At 36.3% G+C, this 19,699-nt stretch overlaps 1 protein-coding gene across 1 annotated transcript in view; it reads right to left on the reverse strand.

The window, feature by feature from the left end:
- Positions 1–19,699, reverse strand: part of ITFG1 (integrin alpha FG-GAP repeat containing 1) — a 72,250-nt gene that overhangs the window by 36,704 nt on the left and 15,847 nt on the right. The window contains exons 7-9 of the mRNA XM_064671131.1: positions 14,446–14,507; positions 12,272–12,356; positions 496–590 (exon numbers count right to left, since the gene is read on the reverse strand). Coding sequence (XP_064527201.1) covers positions 496–590; positions 12,272–12,356; positions 14,446–14,507 — 242 coding nt within the window. The remainder of the gene's footprint in view (positions 1–495; positions 591–12,271; positions 12,357–14,445; positions 14,508–19,699) is intronic.

Genomic DNA, 19,699 nt, shown 5'->3' on the forward strand with positions numbered 1-19,699 from the left:
TTTTTTCAAGCAAAGACAAAATAGAAATAAGGGGTAAGAGGTGTGGGCTGGTTCAACTGTGTATATATGTGTATGTGTGTATATATATATTTTTACTCTAAAAGAACTCCCGAAGTTAAACTAAAGAAGCTTATTTGAGTTAATTAGATCTGTTTCCAACTCTTAACACAAACCTTGTTTTTCATCTCATGCTGGGACAATTATAGTGCTTAGAACGCAGTGGTTTGCAATCAAGAAACTCCTCAGAAGCATTCATCATTTTCCTGAGCAGAATTATTCATTAAAAAGAATTCTAGGTATGTAACCTCTTCCACCAAACCCGCATTTTTCAGATAGGGAACAGACAAATAAATAAATAAATAAATAAAAGTCTCTTGTATCCAATAATTACAGGTGAGGAAACTTCATTTCTTTCCCGAAAAAGTTTTTCTATTTCATATTATTTAATAAAGCACAGTATTTTCCTTGGGTTTTGCTATTCCAAACTCCCATTACCTGATCCAGTCCCAGCTTAGTTAGGTAGATGGCACTTCTTTGACATGTTTCATCTTCGCAAACTGGTAATAAATGTTCACTCTGTCCGTCCCCATCTGTCAAAGAGAAAAAAACCCCTGTCAGCTTTGTATTTGCAAATTCAGAAACCCTGTTTACAAGAAGTAATCAGCTGTGAATAATTTATTACTGTTCTAGATGTGAAAAATTACATGAGATAAACTGGACCCATTCAAAATCCTTAACCTAATTATCTAATTTGGACCTTTTGTTTGAAGATTGCCTTTGCTGACCTGTTTTCATCTTGACCCTTAATATAGGGAAAGTTTTAAATTTTACTGACATATTTAGAAGAATAGGTACTTAGTAATTTAATCAATCCCTTTGTTCAGTTGGGAAGAAAATTACCTTTAATATTGCTATCACAAGTCCACCACACAAACTTATTTAATTTTCTGAACTAGTTTTAAACTCTTGTGCTGTCAGCAAGACCTTAAGAAGAGTCATGAGTTCACATGTAATATCTTAATCTGTACTTAGCATAAAAAACAACGTTAGAAAGTTGATTAACACAATGGCTAATAAATCCCAGGCTTACAGAATTAGGTAAATCTGAGTAAATAACAGGTTTTCAAAAATGTTCTTCAAATGCCTTTAATCCACGTATTTCCAAAATCCTTAGCAGAATAATGACTTTCTAATGTTTAAACAAGCAATGTCCATTTGCATCTAGAATTCTGACAGAGCATATAATGGGAAAAAAAAGTAATAATTGATTTACTGCTCATTATCTACTCCAGGAGAAATCCCTGTGTTCACATGTTGACCTTGCAGCCCTGCCTAGCTCATCCCAAAAGATGCTGCCCCTGCACTGGGATACAGGCCACCACCAGTTACTGTGTGGGCTGAGAAGGAGGAACACAGAGGGGAGTTGAATGGAAATGCCAAAAAGCAGCAGCAAGAACTGCAAGTTCTGCAAGTCATGCAAGTTCTGCCACCACTGCAAGTCCTGATTCTAACCAACCTCGCCTTGCCAAAGAGACAGAATGCCCCAGCTCAGGGACATTCCAGGGACTCCACTTTTGCAGGCTATAAAATCAAAGCTCATGTTTCAGAAATGTAGCCTGTGAACATGCTGGGAAATGGATCTCTGTACGAACTGCAAATGTTACTGAGAGAATCTAAGGGCTTCAGGCATACACAGTACTTTGTCTTGCAAAAAAACCCAAACCAGTTTATTTAGGCAAGTGGATTTGGTAAAATTACTTGAAATCTCCTTAGTTAATATGCAAAAACTAGATCATCTGCCAAAGTCACTGAACACCTTATCAATTTTCCAATATACTACTGAACACAGCCTAGGAGTTCTGTCATACTTCACCTGCGCTACAAGAAATGCTTTCTCAGCCTGCCAACTTATATTTCTAGGAAACTGAGCCTCCTTTTAGGGTGTGTGTGTATATCTATCTACCTACCTATCTATCTATCTATCTATCTATCTATCTATCTATCTATCTATCTATCTATCTATCTATCTATCTATCTATCTATCTATCTATCTATGCATAGTTATATTTTCTAGGTCCCTCCCTTATTTTATCAGGAAGTTGGGAGATGGAAAGCAGGGTTATAAGGGGAGGAGGAGTGATGAAAATATCAGACTTCCCCAAATATCTCCAAGTGATAAAGCCAAGCCTTTAGTGGCCTCCTACATCCCATCTGCCTTATGAATTATTCTACCTCACGACTAAACCCCTCCCAAATCCTCATGGCAGCTCTGTTATCAAGGATAGACAATTTAGGACGTGGAGTAGCCTAAGTGATAGAAATCCAATAAGTTCTCACCCCAAGAGATGGGAGAGGGAATTACCTACCACTGAGCACAGAAATCAACGTAGCAGCTACCCAATCTGACCAGTCTGAAATCAGCTCCAACTTTTGAAGCTGTTTGTTTTCCTTCTGCATCATCCAAGAACAACAATTAAAACATGTTACTTGAATCTTTGCTTACATGAACTAGATTAAATGTTGGACTGCAGGCTTTTTCTAAATGTAAATGGAAGAAAGTGTTCAGTTTGCAAATCATATGGGAATATTGAAGGGTTTGCTAAAATAGAATTAAGTTGCAGAAATCTGTCTTCTGAATATGAAATTTAACTTAAGCCCTAATATTTTAATCACATTTCTACAAAAGTTGCAGTCTGAAGTAATCTTAGAAGATTTTCAATAACACACAAGGACAAAGAACCTTCAAATACTCTCTTCTTCCTCTTTTTTAGAAAGGGACAAGGACAAGGATGTTTTCATTTTAAATTACACTATGGAGCAGAGGAGAATATAAAATGTTTGATTCTACTTATATTGCAAACATTCATCTTGTTATGCCAATAACTCAGTTTGATAGTCTTGGTAATTAATGTTCAGGAGCAGTTCAGTATATTGACAAAAACAACCTTGGAGCTCTGAAGAATAAGCAATCCATAGGACAGCAAGGACGGAACTTGCACATAATTAGACACAAAGCCATCACCAACACCAGCTGCAGGTGTTCCAGATAAATTACAAACTTAAGATTCGATTTGAAAAAAAACAGTATGATCAAAGAACTCACTAACAACAAATTCACCTTGGACCTGCAATACTCACTCTTCTCCACTTCCTGCTCACTTTCAATCTCCATTTGAATAAACATCCTTCAGTGTTAAACTCTGATCTTGAATTTGAATTCCTCCACAAAGGAAAAGGAAGACAAATCCAAAAAGAGTATCATTAGCACATTGCTCAGTGCAATTAGGTATTCACATGACCAAACATGCATTGGTGACAATGGCTGGATGAACCCACCAGACATCCTGTAGTTTCAAATATTTATAAAAAATACTTCACATAACATGTCTTTAATAATCTCCTTCAGCCTAGGTCTACCTAGGAAATCTGTTTCTGGAGATCCTCTGTACTCTTCACTCAGTTCCTAGAGTCTAATAGTCTTTCTATTACTGTATGGATTTTAAAAAGATCTCAGTCCAAATTGTTGGAAATCTCGAGCTTATTCTTATTTGTAATTTCAGCATCATTTGTAGCAGTAGATGTGGCCAAATACTCCAGACCCCAAATGTCCTTTGCTATCATTGCTCAACTTAAGAGCATCTTTGACATACAAAGAAAAAACTCAACTGTTAACGAGCGTGTTCTCAACACACAATTCTTGCTTTAGAGTGATACTAAAGAACTACATGGTTAATAAGATCAAGTTTTATAGGGAGTGGAAAAGGCTACAAAAAGAACAGTCCCACATACTCATCACCTGCAAACCTGTACTTATGTCTAAATACGTAAAGGCAAAATTAGCAGTCTTATGCCATCTAGAAATCATGTGAGAATCATTGCTTACAACTGCCTGTTCACTGTATTTCAAAGAACAGCCATGGATTCTTTCCAGCACTTTGCCCACCTTTCCAAAGGCCTGGCAATCCAATCCAAACCAAAAGTACCCCAAAAGCCATGGCTGGTGCAGATCAGTGGGAGCACCTTGCACAGAGAGGTTGTATCAGAGAAATTACTTGCAGCTGAAATCTTAGCAGTGATTGTGAATGCTGACACTTGCAAAAAAACACATAGCTCAAGTATTTCCAGTCTATTTTAAACGTAAATTTGAGTGAAACTGAGAAAGCATAAGCTTTGATGTACAAGAAAACAACTTGTACATCAGATTAAAACCAACATAATGTTATTAAAAATTGTTCCATGTTCCAAACGCAATACTGAGGTAATGTAGTATAAGCACGTGTTTTAAACTGAGTCCACAAATAGCAAAAAGTTAAAAGAATCCACACATAGTAACTTCTTCCCAAATCAAGAGATATTGGAGAGATGCTTTTAAAGCAAACACCCTTATAAATTTACTTAACACGAGTAAATATAGGCAAAAGACCCTCAATCCAAAAGTTCGAATTCCTTTAAAAACACAGCAAAAGGTGTCAGAAAAGTGGTGTTTTGCAACAAGATTCAAGGGTTATTAGATTCACTGCACATATTTGTGCAATGCACTTTCCAACATGGACTCTGCAAGGAAAACGGAACCTGGGGAGATGTCAGGTACCGTGATCTCTCACTTCAAAACTGGTTTATAATATGCAAGATAAAGCTGTAGTTATGAAGAGCAAGACAGCTTTTGGTGGGTGTATGATCCAAATCCTTTTATAGTTTGAATGCTATATAGTTCTCCCACAGTGTAATTTTACTTCTGCTCCTTTAAAAACAAACAATAGAATCAACTTTTTGTGTTTTTTTTTTAGATCTTAGACTAATTACTATAACTTATTACAGTTATGGTAAATAAAAAGAAATTGTTTTCTGGAAAATTGGGGGTTGGACTAGATGATCTCCAGAAGTCCCTTCCAACCCTAACTATTCTGTGAAATAGAGAAAAGCTAACTGTACAGACTAAGACAGTGAGAACAGTCCAGGTTTCATAATTTCAAAACTCATGCAACAAAAAACCAAGACCCTTCATGTACCACAAAGTTCTCATTCATGCCTTGAGAATCTACTGCTGTCTCTTGAGAACACACACTCAGAACCAGCCGTGGTCCCTGTATTATCACAGACCTTTTTCAGTGCACTTTTCCCAGTTCTCTTGAAAACGGTGAGAAACAAAAATCCTCAGCATAGTACAATAAAAGCCAAGAAGTTTTTCTTTGCTGTTGATTGTAAGTCCAAATAAGGATAAGGCATCTTTTGTATAATACAATACAGCCTAATGAAGCTTTTTATGCTTTTTCTTTCTTTCACCATACGTTTAGCTTGCTCACATCTCTCCCTCTTGTCTTTGTCCAGTTCTCATTTTCCTTTTTCATGAGCCTTTCATTTACAGTTCTGAAGAACAGTAAGAGGATAAGGAGGAAAAAGTCTTGTTAGGGTAGTGCTAAAAAAAACCACCCTTCTGAGGCAGGCCAGAAGCTTACAATCAGTACAACTGAGTTTGATATTCAAATCAAATAAAGGTTTGTTTGAAAGCTGATTATCTTAAATCTATCTTCTCAAGTAATAAAATCATTAGAATTCTTTTGTCACTCTCTGCCTTTAGGTGTTCAAGATGGTCATGATGAGAGACAATTATAATGAATTACTAAGATAATTACACATTATTAAAACAATCAATGTCAGCTGCTTTTAGAAAATGTGAATCATAACTTCAAAAAAACAGATGTAAAGAGCTTTTATAGATGATTCAAAGTTCTGTGGACATTAAAGAAACCCTTATAACCCTCTCCTTCACACTAAATCAATTCTGACTCCAAGTCTGTCTACATCCTTCCAAAGAATTCATATTCACAGTTCCTCTGCAGCAGAAGCATTTAAATGCACCGTGCCAGCAAATTGCACACAGAGACTTCCAGGCTGCACCGGAGCCAACAGTGCTGTCTTCTGGCTCAAATGGAAATTCCAGGACTAAGCAGAATACAAGCAGGAAAAAGAAACTATATTAGATACAATATGAACACCTCCCCCCCAAACAATAAGCATCACTGAAATTCCTGTTGCAGTTTCCTGCTGATAGCTGCTTGTTCCAAGTGTTTTAATATAAAACAGACACTCCCAAATCTGGCTGAGCCATTTGCACCTCTCTGATGTTACACATGTTAAAAGCTCACATGGCAACAGATCTCCAAGTGCTGACAAATGAAGAGGATAACAGGAATCAAGGCAAGCCACTTGTGTGCCTCTCTTGGGTCAACTCAACCTGGGTTGAGAGTTCCTATTATATTAACCAGGAACACTGCCAAAGAAAAATTCAGTCCTGAAGAGATGAAGTTGTTCAACAAGGAATGAATAAGCAGGTGGCACATGCACCACTCCTCCAAATTCACTGTTGGAAAGAAAGCAAAGTAATTCTTAAATCTACAAGCTCCTTGGACAAACTTAACATGAAGCAACAGCAATTCATCTTCCCAGGAGATACCAGCATTTGTCAGCGGCACGTGAAAGACTGGTAAAATATGGGAAACCAATATTCCCCCCTCAGAAATGGACACTGTTTGGGAACTACATTTAAAGCTAAGTGGACAAAAATATCTCATCGTATGCAAGTCCTAATAAAGACTTGGAGAGAAAGAAATAATAAAAGTAATGTTTATATTTTGGAAGGAATCAAGAACACATATAAAGTTATTTAAGAGTACTGAGTAGCACCTGTCATCTAAGGCTGTAACTCCAGCACTCTAGTGCATCTGTTACTTAAAAGAATCCCTTCCATATCTAAAGTCTCTCAGAATTCTTCATTTCCATCAGCTTTTATATCTTTTTCATCCAAATTGATCACAGTAACAACAGTCTTCCTCATATGCAGAGCATTTCAAACACAGCAGTATTGTCTTCCTGCATCTTAAGGTTCTTATAGAATCCCTTTTTTGACTACAGGAGCACTTGTGTACTTTCACAATGCACTGCTCAAAGGAGGAGGGTTGTTTACTGAAATGTACCATCACCTTTTTCCTTTGATACACTGCTACTACATCTGAGAATGCAACATTCTGAAGAAAAAAGAAATCCAGATGCTAAAATGAAGCCGATGGGCAAAACTAAAAGGTACAAACTCAAAACGCAACTGCAGGCAGCAAAGCAGTGCATTTAAGGTACCATCAGCTGCAGGATAATGAAGGTCTACTTTAAACAAAAATCTTTCAATGAAATGCATTTTGCACAGTGCAATGTATGGTTTCTAAAAACCCCAAGGTTAGGCACTATGTTGTCCTGTTTAAACATAATTAACTGGCAATAATGAGCTATTATTTCCTACAAGAAAAGTGGTAATTTCTACCACGTCATAAAAGTAGTTAATATATGTGAAACAGTTCAATTATTTGGTAGGGAGGAGAACAGAGAAGATTCTCTTAGGATTATTACTTGGAAAACCGGATTTTAAATATGAGAAAAATTTGAGTTCAGGTCTCTGAAGGAGTTGGACAGAACTTTACCAATCCCAATCCATATGTTGTCAAAAAGCAAGTGTCAGGAGTGAAGGCAAACTTTATCAATTAGAGAAGAGAAAGACTCAGCAGCAGCCAAGGAATCAATTGGCAACAAAAAACTAGAGAACTGAGTTGGCTAAATGCTACCTGGAGAAAGGAAGAGTTGTGTTGTGTTTACTTACAAGGACACCATGAGCAGTATGATCCAGTTTGATTTCAAAAAGCTATTTTTACTCTTTCTATTCAGGTCACAACAAAGTTCTTTGCCTTAACTAAGCAAAATCAATGACTGATTAATCAAACTTTTACATTCTTAGATCAGATATCACAAAGGATAATCTATCAAACTCCACTATCCAACTGAACCTATCACAGTTAAATAGCAATTATGACATTAATTTCCTGTAAAAATGAATTAATGGACTGTATAAACTGCACAATATCCTGTGCTAATTGTTTCTGAGTCGCTACTTAAAAGACATATGTCATTAATCTTCAAACTAACAAGAAAACAGCAGGTTTGTGTGTCCATAACATGGCTCACATTCATCTCGTCCCAAAAAAATAAAAGGTAATTTTCATATTGTCCCATCACAATCCTTGAATTTCTTTAAAAATGCAATGTTTCCCAGTATTTTAAATGACAATTATTAAAACTCTCTATATTTGTAAGTATTTATCAAGAATCTAGACAACATCTATGATTTCCTCTAAAGACAGTACAAGCAGATCTTATAAAAAGCCTCTGTGAGCACAGAGATAACAACAACAGAGGATTAATCATTTTTGCTATAGCAACCACTGCACTGCAATTACCATAGTGACATGAGAAGAATAGGGAAAGTAATAATGAAGTGCTCTTACTTGTTTAGAGCAATGTGTCAGCCAAGTAAGTGCAAAATTCTCTAGTGCCCAACTCTGCTCACCTTAATCAATTGAAATGCCATTTGTAATAAATGTCAAAAAGCATTTCTGATTTATTTTTAGAAGAGCAATACAAATTTATCAATTGTTCCCTGTCCTTTGGTCAGATTAGTGTACAGTTAATTGTTATCATGTAACAGGGGGAAGTGCTACTTATTACAGAGGTTCCAACTTGGACATAAAGTCTAAGGTCTACTCCATTACCATAAATGTATTGATATGCACACACGTGCTTTTGCATGATTTTCTGTTAAAATACACACAGCCATATATAGATGCATACAAACATACATTTGTGTATCTTTTTAAGGAAAAAATATATCTTTATTTTTTCAGTACTTAGGAACACTCGGTACTGAGATTATACCAACATCTGTGACAGCTTCTCATGAGTCACCTAATTGCTGTTTTTTCCAACTCCACTTATCCAAATAATTTCTACTTGATAGCTGTTGTTCGACCTGCTTAGTTTAAGAAAGGAAATCTTACCCCAGATCAGTTGCTTTTAGAGTTTCTCAGTCAGGATCTTATTCAAAGCTCCCCCCTTTTACAAATGACTTTTAGCTGGAAAGGGTATTTCAAATAAAATTTTTGGAAGCAGGAAATAATGTTAGACAAAGTCACCTTTTGAAACAATGCTTATTTTGCTAAGATGAAGGTCTGATCAGTAAATCAGATTCTTGCAGGAATGCAGCAGGGTACAAATGGAAGGGTGGGTGTAAATGAGAAGGCAACAGCCCAAGTGACACACCCCCAAACTCACATCTGGACCTGACATCGTTCCAGGGCCCAATGTGCACAAGGGTAAGTAAATGAGAAGTGGCAGAGAGAGAAAGCACAGATATGGAATCCTCTGAGACCTTTAGCAAATGGCAAAGCTGGCACATCAGCTGTGAGGTACAGAAAATGTCAAGAAAGGGGAAGAAAAATAGAGGCTGGCAACACAGAAGTAAGAGCATAAGAGGCTTGTGACTGTGTTTGAACGTGTTTCTAGTCCCAGCAGCTGTGTCCTGGTGCCAAGAGGGGATGGCTGCGCAGAGCAGAGCGCGAGCGTACGGCACGTTCTGCAGCACACACAGCTTGGAAAACCTGCTTAGGTGGAAGGCAGCACAACCTTCTCACTCATCTCATTTTCCATTTTGTTGTGATATTTTGATTTGTTGTGCAACGAAACCTCCCTCAGGCCCCATTACAGATAGCCAAATAACTCTTCTAAATGGCAAACCGTCATACCTTAACTTCTTTGGACTCACAACAATCATTATTCCATCATTTTTGAAACAGAAAACTGAAAAAAGGAGACATTCAAGTCTGACAAACGATTTCTAGCAATGCATTTCTTTGCCTTTAGCTCACTACAGGCAGAAGCTCTAGGATAAAACTCTGCCTTTTGAAGTATCTGTGTGTAAGCAGACACAGCACAGGGGTGAATGCTGTTACTCTGAGAGAGTGTTATACCTGTAATGTGACCTTTTGCCACTTCACTGTTAGATTGACACAGAACAAAAAATACCAGAATGAAAACAAACATCAGCAGAACTCAACTACAAACTGCCTTTGCACTTAAAGGTTTTTTTTCCTCCTACCATTTTCTGTATAGGCACTCTTACACCCAACTATTGTGGTGTAAGAGGATTTTTTGATGGTGGGATATTATTAAACTTCCTTCAGACTACATTTCATAGAGAACATGGAATTTAGGATTATATCCCTTCATTACTCATATATACTGTTTTAGTTACCATATTCACTTCAATATTCTCTAAAACTTGGTTCAGTGAAAAAGTAACTCTTTGTTGCCCTGAGTATTTTAAACTGGCATTAGAAAAATGGGAAGAAAAAAAATATTAATGCTCTACTCCATCTCCTACCCTGATTTGAAATCATAGTTGTCAGAATCAACCTTGTTCCTTTATCAAAGCACACAGATACATTTACAGCACTCTTCAATTGCTCAGGAAAATTAGGCAGAAAGACATTAAACCATTTCCCCTCCTTCAACTGGAGTGATCTGGAATGAAGGTGAAGTTGACAGTGTGTGTGGAGTGGTTCAGGGAGAGGCAAGACCCTCATATGGCACCATCTGGGTGTTCTCTCCTAGAGATGAAGGGGCTGAAACCTTTCAGAACAATGACTTTAGAAAGGCAGCATCTCCTCCCACAGCTGATACTGGTGGTCCCTTGCCTCTCTGCTGTCCCTCTACATTTATTTGCAGGCATTTCTTAAGTCTCTGAAGACACTTTCTCCCATGATATTCATCCTTGCTAGAGATAGCTCCCCTGTTGCCTCACACTAGTGCTCAGCCCATGACTTTGATGATAATTAGCAGAGCAGGGCATTAAAAAAAGTGGTGATGGAACTCCAAATCTGCACCCTCCTAGAGTAATCTGTACCAGCCACTGCCTTTCATAACCTTGGCTGTACCAAACACTGCACTGCTGCTGCACTGCACACTTCATTTAGTCACACTTTCAAAATTTCAACTTTATCATTTGAACAGTTCCACTTCTCTCTGTAAAGACATCCCAGGGTTTATTAAAATGCCATTAATTATGATACACTTCTAAAATTATGATGTATCATCTGGGCTCATTAACTACCTAACACAGAGATAAGGTTATTCTACAGTAAGATTGCTTTCCACATTGCCACTGTTAAAAAAATAAAATTTCTATTTAGTACCTATTAAGACACATTATTCAGAACATCAGCTTGGAAAGCAATTACAAAAACACTAAGACATTCAATTTTTTTAACTGTAAACTGTAGTACTCTGTTCTTTCCTTCACATATTATATAGATAAGTGTTCAAATTTGAAGACGAACAGTAAAAGATTTTATAAAACTTTGTCAAAGATTTTTGAAACTGTGTTAAACATTTCAACAGAAGAACCTGGAGCACGGTTCAGGTTCTACCTGCCATTATTCCCTGTAGATCTGATCCAGCAGAGGTGTCTTCTAGTTCCATGTCATAAAGACCTTTGCTAGAACTCCTCAGAACCCTTCTAAGAGAGTCACATTTTGGGTCTAAGAACTTTAAAACCTGTCATTTTCTTTAAAACATATTTTAAAAGAAAATGATAAACAAGGCTATGTTTTGACAACAAAGACAGGCTCAGTCTCACAATTAACAAATGTGTTGTATAAATGTACTAAATTAGTTTTTTATGAATTTCTTTACATCCAGTCATGGCAGCAGAATCAGGCCCATAGCACTTTACCTTGGGATGGAAAACTGTTATTCTACTGCAGAGACTAATAGTATTTTTTGGACTACATAATCAACATTCCCTATTCTCTGTAGCCAAATACACACATTGACAAGCCACAATTGACTGGCTAATAGAAAAATACAGGCTTTTGCTTACCCTTGCAAAAATAGATTTACATATAAATTAAATTTTTTGCCTATCCAAAAGTCTTTCAAAATTTTCAATCACAACCATTAAGATTTTACCAAGTTCCAGCAATCTTTATTCAAGTAATTAAGTAATTTACATTTTGTCTTTATTAGATTGTACAAGGGAAGAATTTATGACCATTTAATCAGATAATATCTTCTGAACAAGATTAGGGGAAAAAATAAAATCTTGACAAAAACTCCACGTCTGGTAAAAGTAAGTTTGGTCTTGTACTACAACTCAAAGCAAGAAAATGTAGACACATGTGATGCAGAATGTACTGGGACAGTCAAAGCTGAATTCATCAACAATTATTCCCAGATATTTCAAGATTTACAGATATACCACCTTACAGAAAAAAGCAGAGAAACATAAGAAACCATTTAGAGTTAAACATCTTTATTTGTTCTTCAGTGTAAAGTATCTAACAAAATACGGAAAATAAAGGAACACTCAGGAGTAGTGTGGAAGAATAAAACTCACCAAAATCTGCAAATACGGACTGTCCAACAACTTTTGCACCACTGGGCATTTCCTTACTTTTTCCAGCTTTTGTGAAGTTCCCATCCTATCAAAGAGAACAAAGATGATGGAGAAACTGAATTGCAGTACAAGTGATAAAATTTGACTTTTGAACCAAAGAAAATACAGATCAATAAAGAAGCAATTTAATAACAGAGAGATATCTCAGCTACAGAAAAAAAATTGCACTCTTTGAAAACTGGGACTGAGCTTTTACATTTCTAATCCTTCATGGAATCTTATGGAAGTCCAGCAATAGTAATATTCAGACACAATTTCCATATATTTTGCTTTGTTAAGAGGAAGAGACTGGATTATTTCAGCAACATTATCTAAATCATAATTAAGTGATTATGAACACTAATGTGCATTTATGCATATTGATGTGATTTTATAGATATAAGTAATATATAAAACCACAGCTGCTCACCTGTTAAAAATAGCTTCTGATTTGCCTTCTCATTAGGAAATAAATTGATTTGACATTAGATTTGGTTTAGATCTCGTTTTAATTACCTATTATTAAAATCTTGGCCCACAGAAAACAATAGTCCAATATTTCATCAGAAAGACAAAAAGCACTGGATCGTTGTTTATCACAGAACTGCATCACAACTGGAACAAGCCCATTCTAAAATGCTGAGTTTTTGTAGCCATGTCAGATGACCCAAGGCCCCCTGGCCCAGTCCCTGCAATCAGCTCATACACGATGTTGTCCACACAAACACCCAGAGAGGCAAGGACACAAAGGGTTTGGGAATGGTGCACAGTTATCCATAGCCAACATGACTCATGTCATATTCAGTTTGTTGACTTCAATGCAACTCTGGACACACTTAGTCCTTGTTTGTACTGGATGTCTGACTATGTATCTTTACCTTGACATATAATTTATAATGATTCTGATGAGAAAAAATAAAATAAAATTGATGCATTTCCATGCAGTAAAAAAAACTAGGCCCTGTACTCGGCCCCAAAAGCATATCTCATATGGGCTAATATTTTAAAAGCACAAGTGCATCAATGAAGAGAATTACTTTGTTCTGCAGAGAGCAATTTATGTTCTATAGAGAGCAATTTAACAGCTTTTAATGGATCAATTAAGGTATTTTGAGATTCACATATATGTACATGTATTTTATATGTATGACCTATTTTACGGGGTTTATTGATTCCAAAGAACAGAATTCTTTCTTTCTAAAGACAAGTAAATCTATCCATATAAAATATATAATGTAGGATAATATTTAGAATACAGGAGTCCAAAATTTGTAAAAACATTAAAAAAAACCAACACCAACAGAAGACAGGATAAATGCCTTATGTAGTCACTAACACCCAATCCCTGTCCATTTAAGTCCATATAAAGCTAGAAATACAGGATTCATGACTCACTGCTTTCATTGCTCTTGCCTGGTTGAAGATGGCCATGTTGTCAAAGACAAGGCTACGTTTTTTGTTCTACAGTGACTCAATACGACATGATGGATACATTTTCAGGTAAACTCTCAAAAACTCATTCCTTAGCTAATAAGAAACACATTAAGCCCCTTCTATTGTAACAAAAAGGTGAACTTTTAACTATAATCCATTTGGGTAACACAGTACAAAGGATACTTCTGCAATGCCAAAGCAGAATCTCAATAAATGAATAAATATTAATCCATTGAGCTATTACTCCTCAACCTTGAATTCTGTTTATGGTACTTAGTTAACACGGGACTCTGGACTCAACTGTACTCTGAACACAAACTTTAACAGTTAGAAGTAACATCTGAACCTTGTCCAAGACCAAGTTTACTTAAAAAAAATTAAAAATCATTGAGACAGCAAGAATAAAAACAAAATGATCATCCTTTTATTTACAAATCATCCTGCTGAGTGTGAGTAACCTCCTCACACAGGAGCTGACAGCCCAGGAGCCCTGCTAAGGTGTGTGGAGGCACCTGATTTACTGAGTAGTCACGTTCAAAATCTGTAGAGGGACTTGTGCTGAGTGAAAGGTGTCCAGGAATATTGTGCAGTCTAAATGCAACGGTGCAGTTGGTGCCTCAACAGTGCTTCTCAGATGACTTTTTGGTTTTTATAACTTGTCTGTGTTTCAACAGAAAGGTTATTTCTGTTTTCTCTCTTACCTTATTTACCCATGTCTCAAACTGAATGTTTTTGGAATTTGGTGATGTAGTAAGGAACAAATCTGCAAGGAAAAATGTAAGAGAAATAAAAATATTTAAGAGAAGACTACACAAACAAATACATTTGATCACTTAGAAAAGATATATAAATTATTTTAAAAAATTACCTAAGCTTTAAATACATTATTCCAGTGATGTTTAGATGTATAGATATTAAGTAAGAAACATTAAAAACACACCCCTCCAAAACTATTTTCATCCCTCATACTCTTCTGTACACAACTTTTGCATTTGTATCATTTAATACACAAATACAGTTACTCTCATGTGAGTTAGTAAGTGCTGGATGTTATATATGCACCCTGAAGAATGTTTCTTAATAGTAAAGACAGAGGCATACCTCAAAGCTAGAAAAAAGTATAAACAGTTATATTTTTAGGAAGTCAAAATTAAAAATAAAAACCTACCAACTATCCTTTTATTTTGAATATGTTGAATTTAGCAGCAGATACAATGATGGAGAAATATTTCTGGCTTCTTTTACACTAAAATTCTCTCAAACATCAAAACAGTGCAAAAGAGGGCTTCAGACCATGTATCTGGCATTGCCTACTGAAAGAAGAACTTATTCACTGATATTTAGGAAAGCACACGAATTAGAAAAATGGGAAGAAAAAATTTTTATTAAAAAAAAATTAAGCCCAGTGTTAAGAAATCCAGACTTAAGAAAACTACTCTTGGATTTAAACACTTGTCTTTTTCATTTTCTCCTTCCCCCTCATAATTTCAGCTGCCACTATTTGAGATAGAACACAAAGGTTACTTTGCAGGCAAAAAACCAAACCTAACCTAAGGCACACAACACTATACAGGACGAATGGAACCAGCACCCCAGAGCATCTCCAAGGCTGCTGTAATATCACACTGCAGTGGCAAAATGCAAAAGCAGGCAAAGATAGCAGATAATCTTCTAAAAATAGTGTAGAGGAGCTGTGCCACGCTGCTCCTACATCAGAGCAGCAAGCTGTGATTTCCCATAGGACAACTTAATATAGGTACAGCAACACCACCTCTAGTTCTAGAGCCTACTGAAACAATTCCACTGGTACCTCATTGCCAACTGTCCTCTGTTTTATCCCTAAGCCTTCTTAGAAGCTACGTGTCCAAAATGCTCATGCTTGTTTCTAGGATTAAACTCCCTTTCACTGAAACCAAATCGAAGGCGTAATATTTACAAGTAATTTTCCTTTTTGATCAAGAATGCCACAGATTTCAAAGCAAGCAAGACCAAAGTATTTCTTTGCAGCAGCAGCACAAAAGGGCAATGTAATTTAGACCCTTCAAAGAACTGTTCACAAATTGGTACAGCTCAGAATTACAAATGTTTTCTCTCAAGTTTGTGAAAGAAATGTGTAAGAAAAACCAAGCCATGTCTGGAACAGTGTTCTAGACCTGGTAATTCCCAAAGGTTACTTTCAACCTAAGGTACTTTATGATTCTCTCTGGCTTTATTATGTTTTTGACTCCAAGAACCAAAAGCATATGAGAGAGGAAACAATTAAGAACCTGTGCAATTTATAAATATCTTTTTCTAACAGCCATAGCAGAGACTCCTTGCAAGCATCTGCTTTCCAAAGGAACAGTGTCCATGGCAGTCATCTCTCACTTCACTGTTACTGCTTTCCATGTTGATTATTACTAAATTCTTCAGCATACAACAGCTGCAGAAGAGGTGGAACCAACAAATGCATTAATATCTGTATGTTCAGTACTTCAGTTACACAACATACACAGTTCTTTTCTACACATTTTGAATTATAAAACACCAATCGTTGAAAACGGCAAAATTTCTGTTTTGCTTCCAGCTATATCAAGAAAACTCAACCCCTTTTCCCTATAAGGAATGCCTATCATATCACACATGATCAGGAAAAGTCACTCATCCAAAGATATGCTGCCACGCTGCCTTTGGAAGTCAGTTCAGGTTGCAATTTCAGCTGTAGAAAACAAAGTTCATTCCATACAGATCTTTAAGTTTAAAAAGCAAGGACTAAGTACTGAGGGCTGTTCAAATGCTGATGAACTGAACAATGGCAAATACAAAATATTGCCAACCTGAGGTTATAAAAATCAAACAATCTGCAGCTCAGCAACCAATTATTTACAGAATACAAAGGTGGTGCTTTTACTAGACAACAGGTACATGAGGGGATACCAAAAACAACAGGCAAGGGTGTACCTCTAACAGCCCCATGGTAACTGTAGGCTCCGGAGACATACCATGAAAATATGAAACAGGAAGAGGAAAATATCAGAACTAAAATAATCAGCCTGGCCACTTTCCTGCTGCTGCTGCCAGAGAAAGATTATTGGGCTAGCTAGATGGACCACTAGACTAAGCCTGCAGGGCATTTCTTACATCTTTAACTTGGGACATGACGTAGCAAAGGGAAGTAAAGTACTTGATAGTTGGGATGGGGGAAGATCTTGATGTCAGATTAAGGCAGATTTCCCAAAATGTAACACCTACAGCCTTAGGAAATGGCTGGAAGTAAAAAAACCATACTGCCAGAGAGGAAAGGTTTCTCTTAAACAAATGCAAAGTGAACTGTTGCAATTATCACAGAATGGTTTAGGTTAGAAGGTATCTTAAAGATCATCCAGTTCCAGCCCCCTGCCACGGGCAGGGACACCTTCCACTAGAGCAGGTTACTCTTGGAGCCCTGTCCAACCTTGCCTTCAAAACTTCCAGGGATGGGGCAGCCACAACTGCAGACAATCTTATTAAATAAAAAGCAGATAATATTACAAACTCACCCTACTTCCAAACATTGTTTTTTCTCACTAGGACTCATTGGAAATTGCAAGAAAACCAAACTATACAGAACCTGCTCCAAGTCCACTTCTGATTATCCTTGTTATTTTCTGTCACTGTTGAGTGTTATAAAAAATGGTACTAATTATAGATGGAGCATTCATTTCACTAATGACTGATTTGACCTTTGTTTAATGTCAGAGGGCTTTATTTCAAAATAAAAACTCTCAGCATCTATGACTGTCTTTAGAAGCCACCAGGGTACAAGCAACATTAAGTTACTCCTTGATTTCACAATCACTTCAGATGTTTAAGTTAATAAAGGAGAGGGAAAAAAAGTGCCCCTATTTTTAAACACTATCAGGCACTATGTACAAGGCATTACCCAATTAGAATTTATTTATGGTCCAAACATGCCTAAACATGCTCTCATTAATGTGGAAGAACAGGTGTGTCTGCGCATATTCTCTAACCAGAAGCTCCTTTGGGGTATGAAAATGCCTTCTTGTATGTATATGTAAATAATGGGCTGAACTAAAAATTCCTGCTTTGCAGGGTGTTAACAGCATGGGTAATGTAAGAACTGTATTAAGATCATTAAATGCCATAAAACCTAAAGACAAGTAAAAGATAACTTTCCTGTACTTACATTACAATTTTCCCTCTATTTACATTACAGATTGACACACTGGTAGGAAAAAAGTATTTAAAAACAAAATAAAAAACATTACTTACAATTTTTTTAGTACTACTTCTACAACTTCAGTTGTACAATACTTCTAATATGCACAAACCATATTATATACAAAAAAGTTAGATATAGTCAGTTTTATTTCTTTACTACGTGGAAGTGGAAAACCAAGCCTGACAAGTTTCATGCTTCTATTCATAACTTTTTCATTCAGGTAGAGAAACCCTCTACATCTGGTATTCAGATTTGTTTGTCAGGTTGGCAATAGTTCTGTTCTAGAGCAAATGGAATACACCTGCCTGGCTATGGTTTTTTAGGTGACTCAGCTTTTACAACATGGATACAAGTACAAGGACCAATGCTAATGAGCTTGCAAGTCACTTGGCATGAATTTTTGGTGCTAGTTACACAAAACAGGAAGTTAAGGAAACACTCCTTCCAGTAGCTTCCTCCCCTGAAAAACTTCAGCAAAACAAAAAGACTTCATGTGTTCCAAACAAGCTAATTTGTGTTGGCCAATTTTTAAGAAAGGTGCTTCTAATCAAAAGATTGTGAATTTATTCTGTTCAAACAAGTCTTTCAAAACTTAGTAAGTGTTTATTGGAACTATTTAGTAAAACATGATGAGCAATTATAAACAACATAACTAACATAACAACAGTAAAATCCCTTTTATTGTTAAAAATTACTATAGGATATTAATTTAAAAGAATCACTTAACTGGAAAACTTTTAAATTAGATCTATGCTTTATAGTTACGCTGCTTTTAGCACTTCAAACATGACTTTCAGACAATTCTGTTTATTTTCAGAATAAAGGCAACAATATTCTTTCAAGCAATAGAATATAACTGCTCAGTGTTCAGAGTGCTTTCAGAACCCATTTTCACATTCATGCTTTCCAACAGAATGCTGTTTGTGGCACAACCAATTTACTTCTCACCTGTAGGAAGCTGCTGATTCCCGTAAAAATGTCATATTATTATCCCCCGCTGTATATAATTATATCAGTATATAATTAAAAATTGCAAAAGGAATAGCTTTTGAGACACTTCATAATGACAATTTTAAAACTAAAACTGCTAAGCACATAGCAGAGATTATGGGCTCTTTTAAAAAGATTAGAAAAAAGAAGTTAAAACAGCTATTTCTTTTCTCTAAAGATCTCTACTCATTCTTTGATTCTCTTTGTGAGGTAAGCTGTGAGTAAGAGAAGCCATTGGCAAAAGCAGACCAATCCCAGAAGGAGCAGATGCAGCTAATTCCAACTTCCAAGTCCTCTGAAATATATCCTGTCCATCTTATATGATACATTTTTTGCCTCCATTACTTGTTGTAAATTCACAGGTAAGTTCTGTTATCAGAGCTTAAAACAGCTAAGAAATTTTAAAAATGTACCTATTCAAGGAATGACACAGTGACGTGGCATGACTGAATATCTGTTCTGGGAAAAAATGTAAGGGAGGGAGCAAAACCAGAGAGAGTAAACACATACCCCTACTCAAGTTTTAAAATGCCACACAAGCTAAGTTTTAAAAAGCTGGATAATTTGTTTGCCTGGTTATTTTCATAGAGAAAAAAATGCACATCTATTGTATAAAATAAGCTTTGTTGATAATATTAACTGCAGAGAGGCTCCCAGCTTCCATGAAGAGGAAACTCACTGAATATATAACCAGAGTCTGGCATCAAATGTTACAGTATCTTCACAATCCAGGTTTAAATGATTACAACAGAAATATCACCTGT

The sequence above is a fragment of the Pseudopipra pipra genome, chromosome 14 (assembly GCF_036250125.1).
Source record: "Pseudopipra pipra isolate bDixPip1 chromosome 14, bDixPip1.hap1, whole genome shotgun sequence".
In the NCBI taxonomy this organism is placed as follows: Eukaryota; Metazoa; Chordata; class Aves; order Passeriformes; family Pipridae; genus Pseudopipra; species Pseudopipra pipra.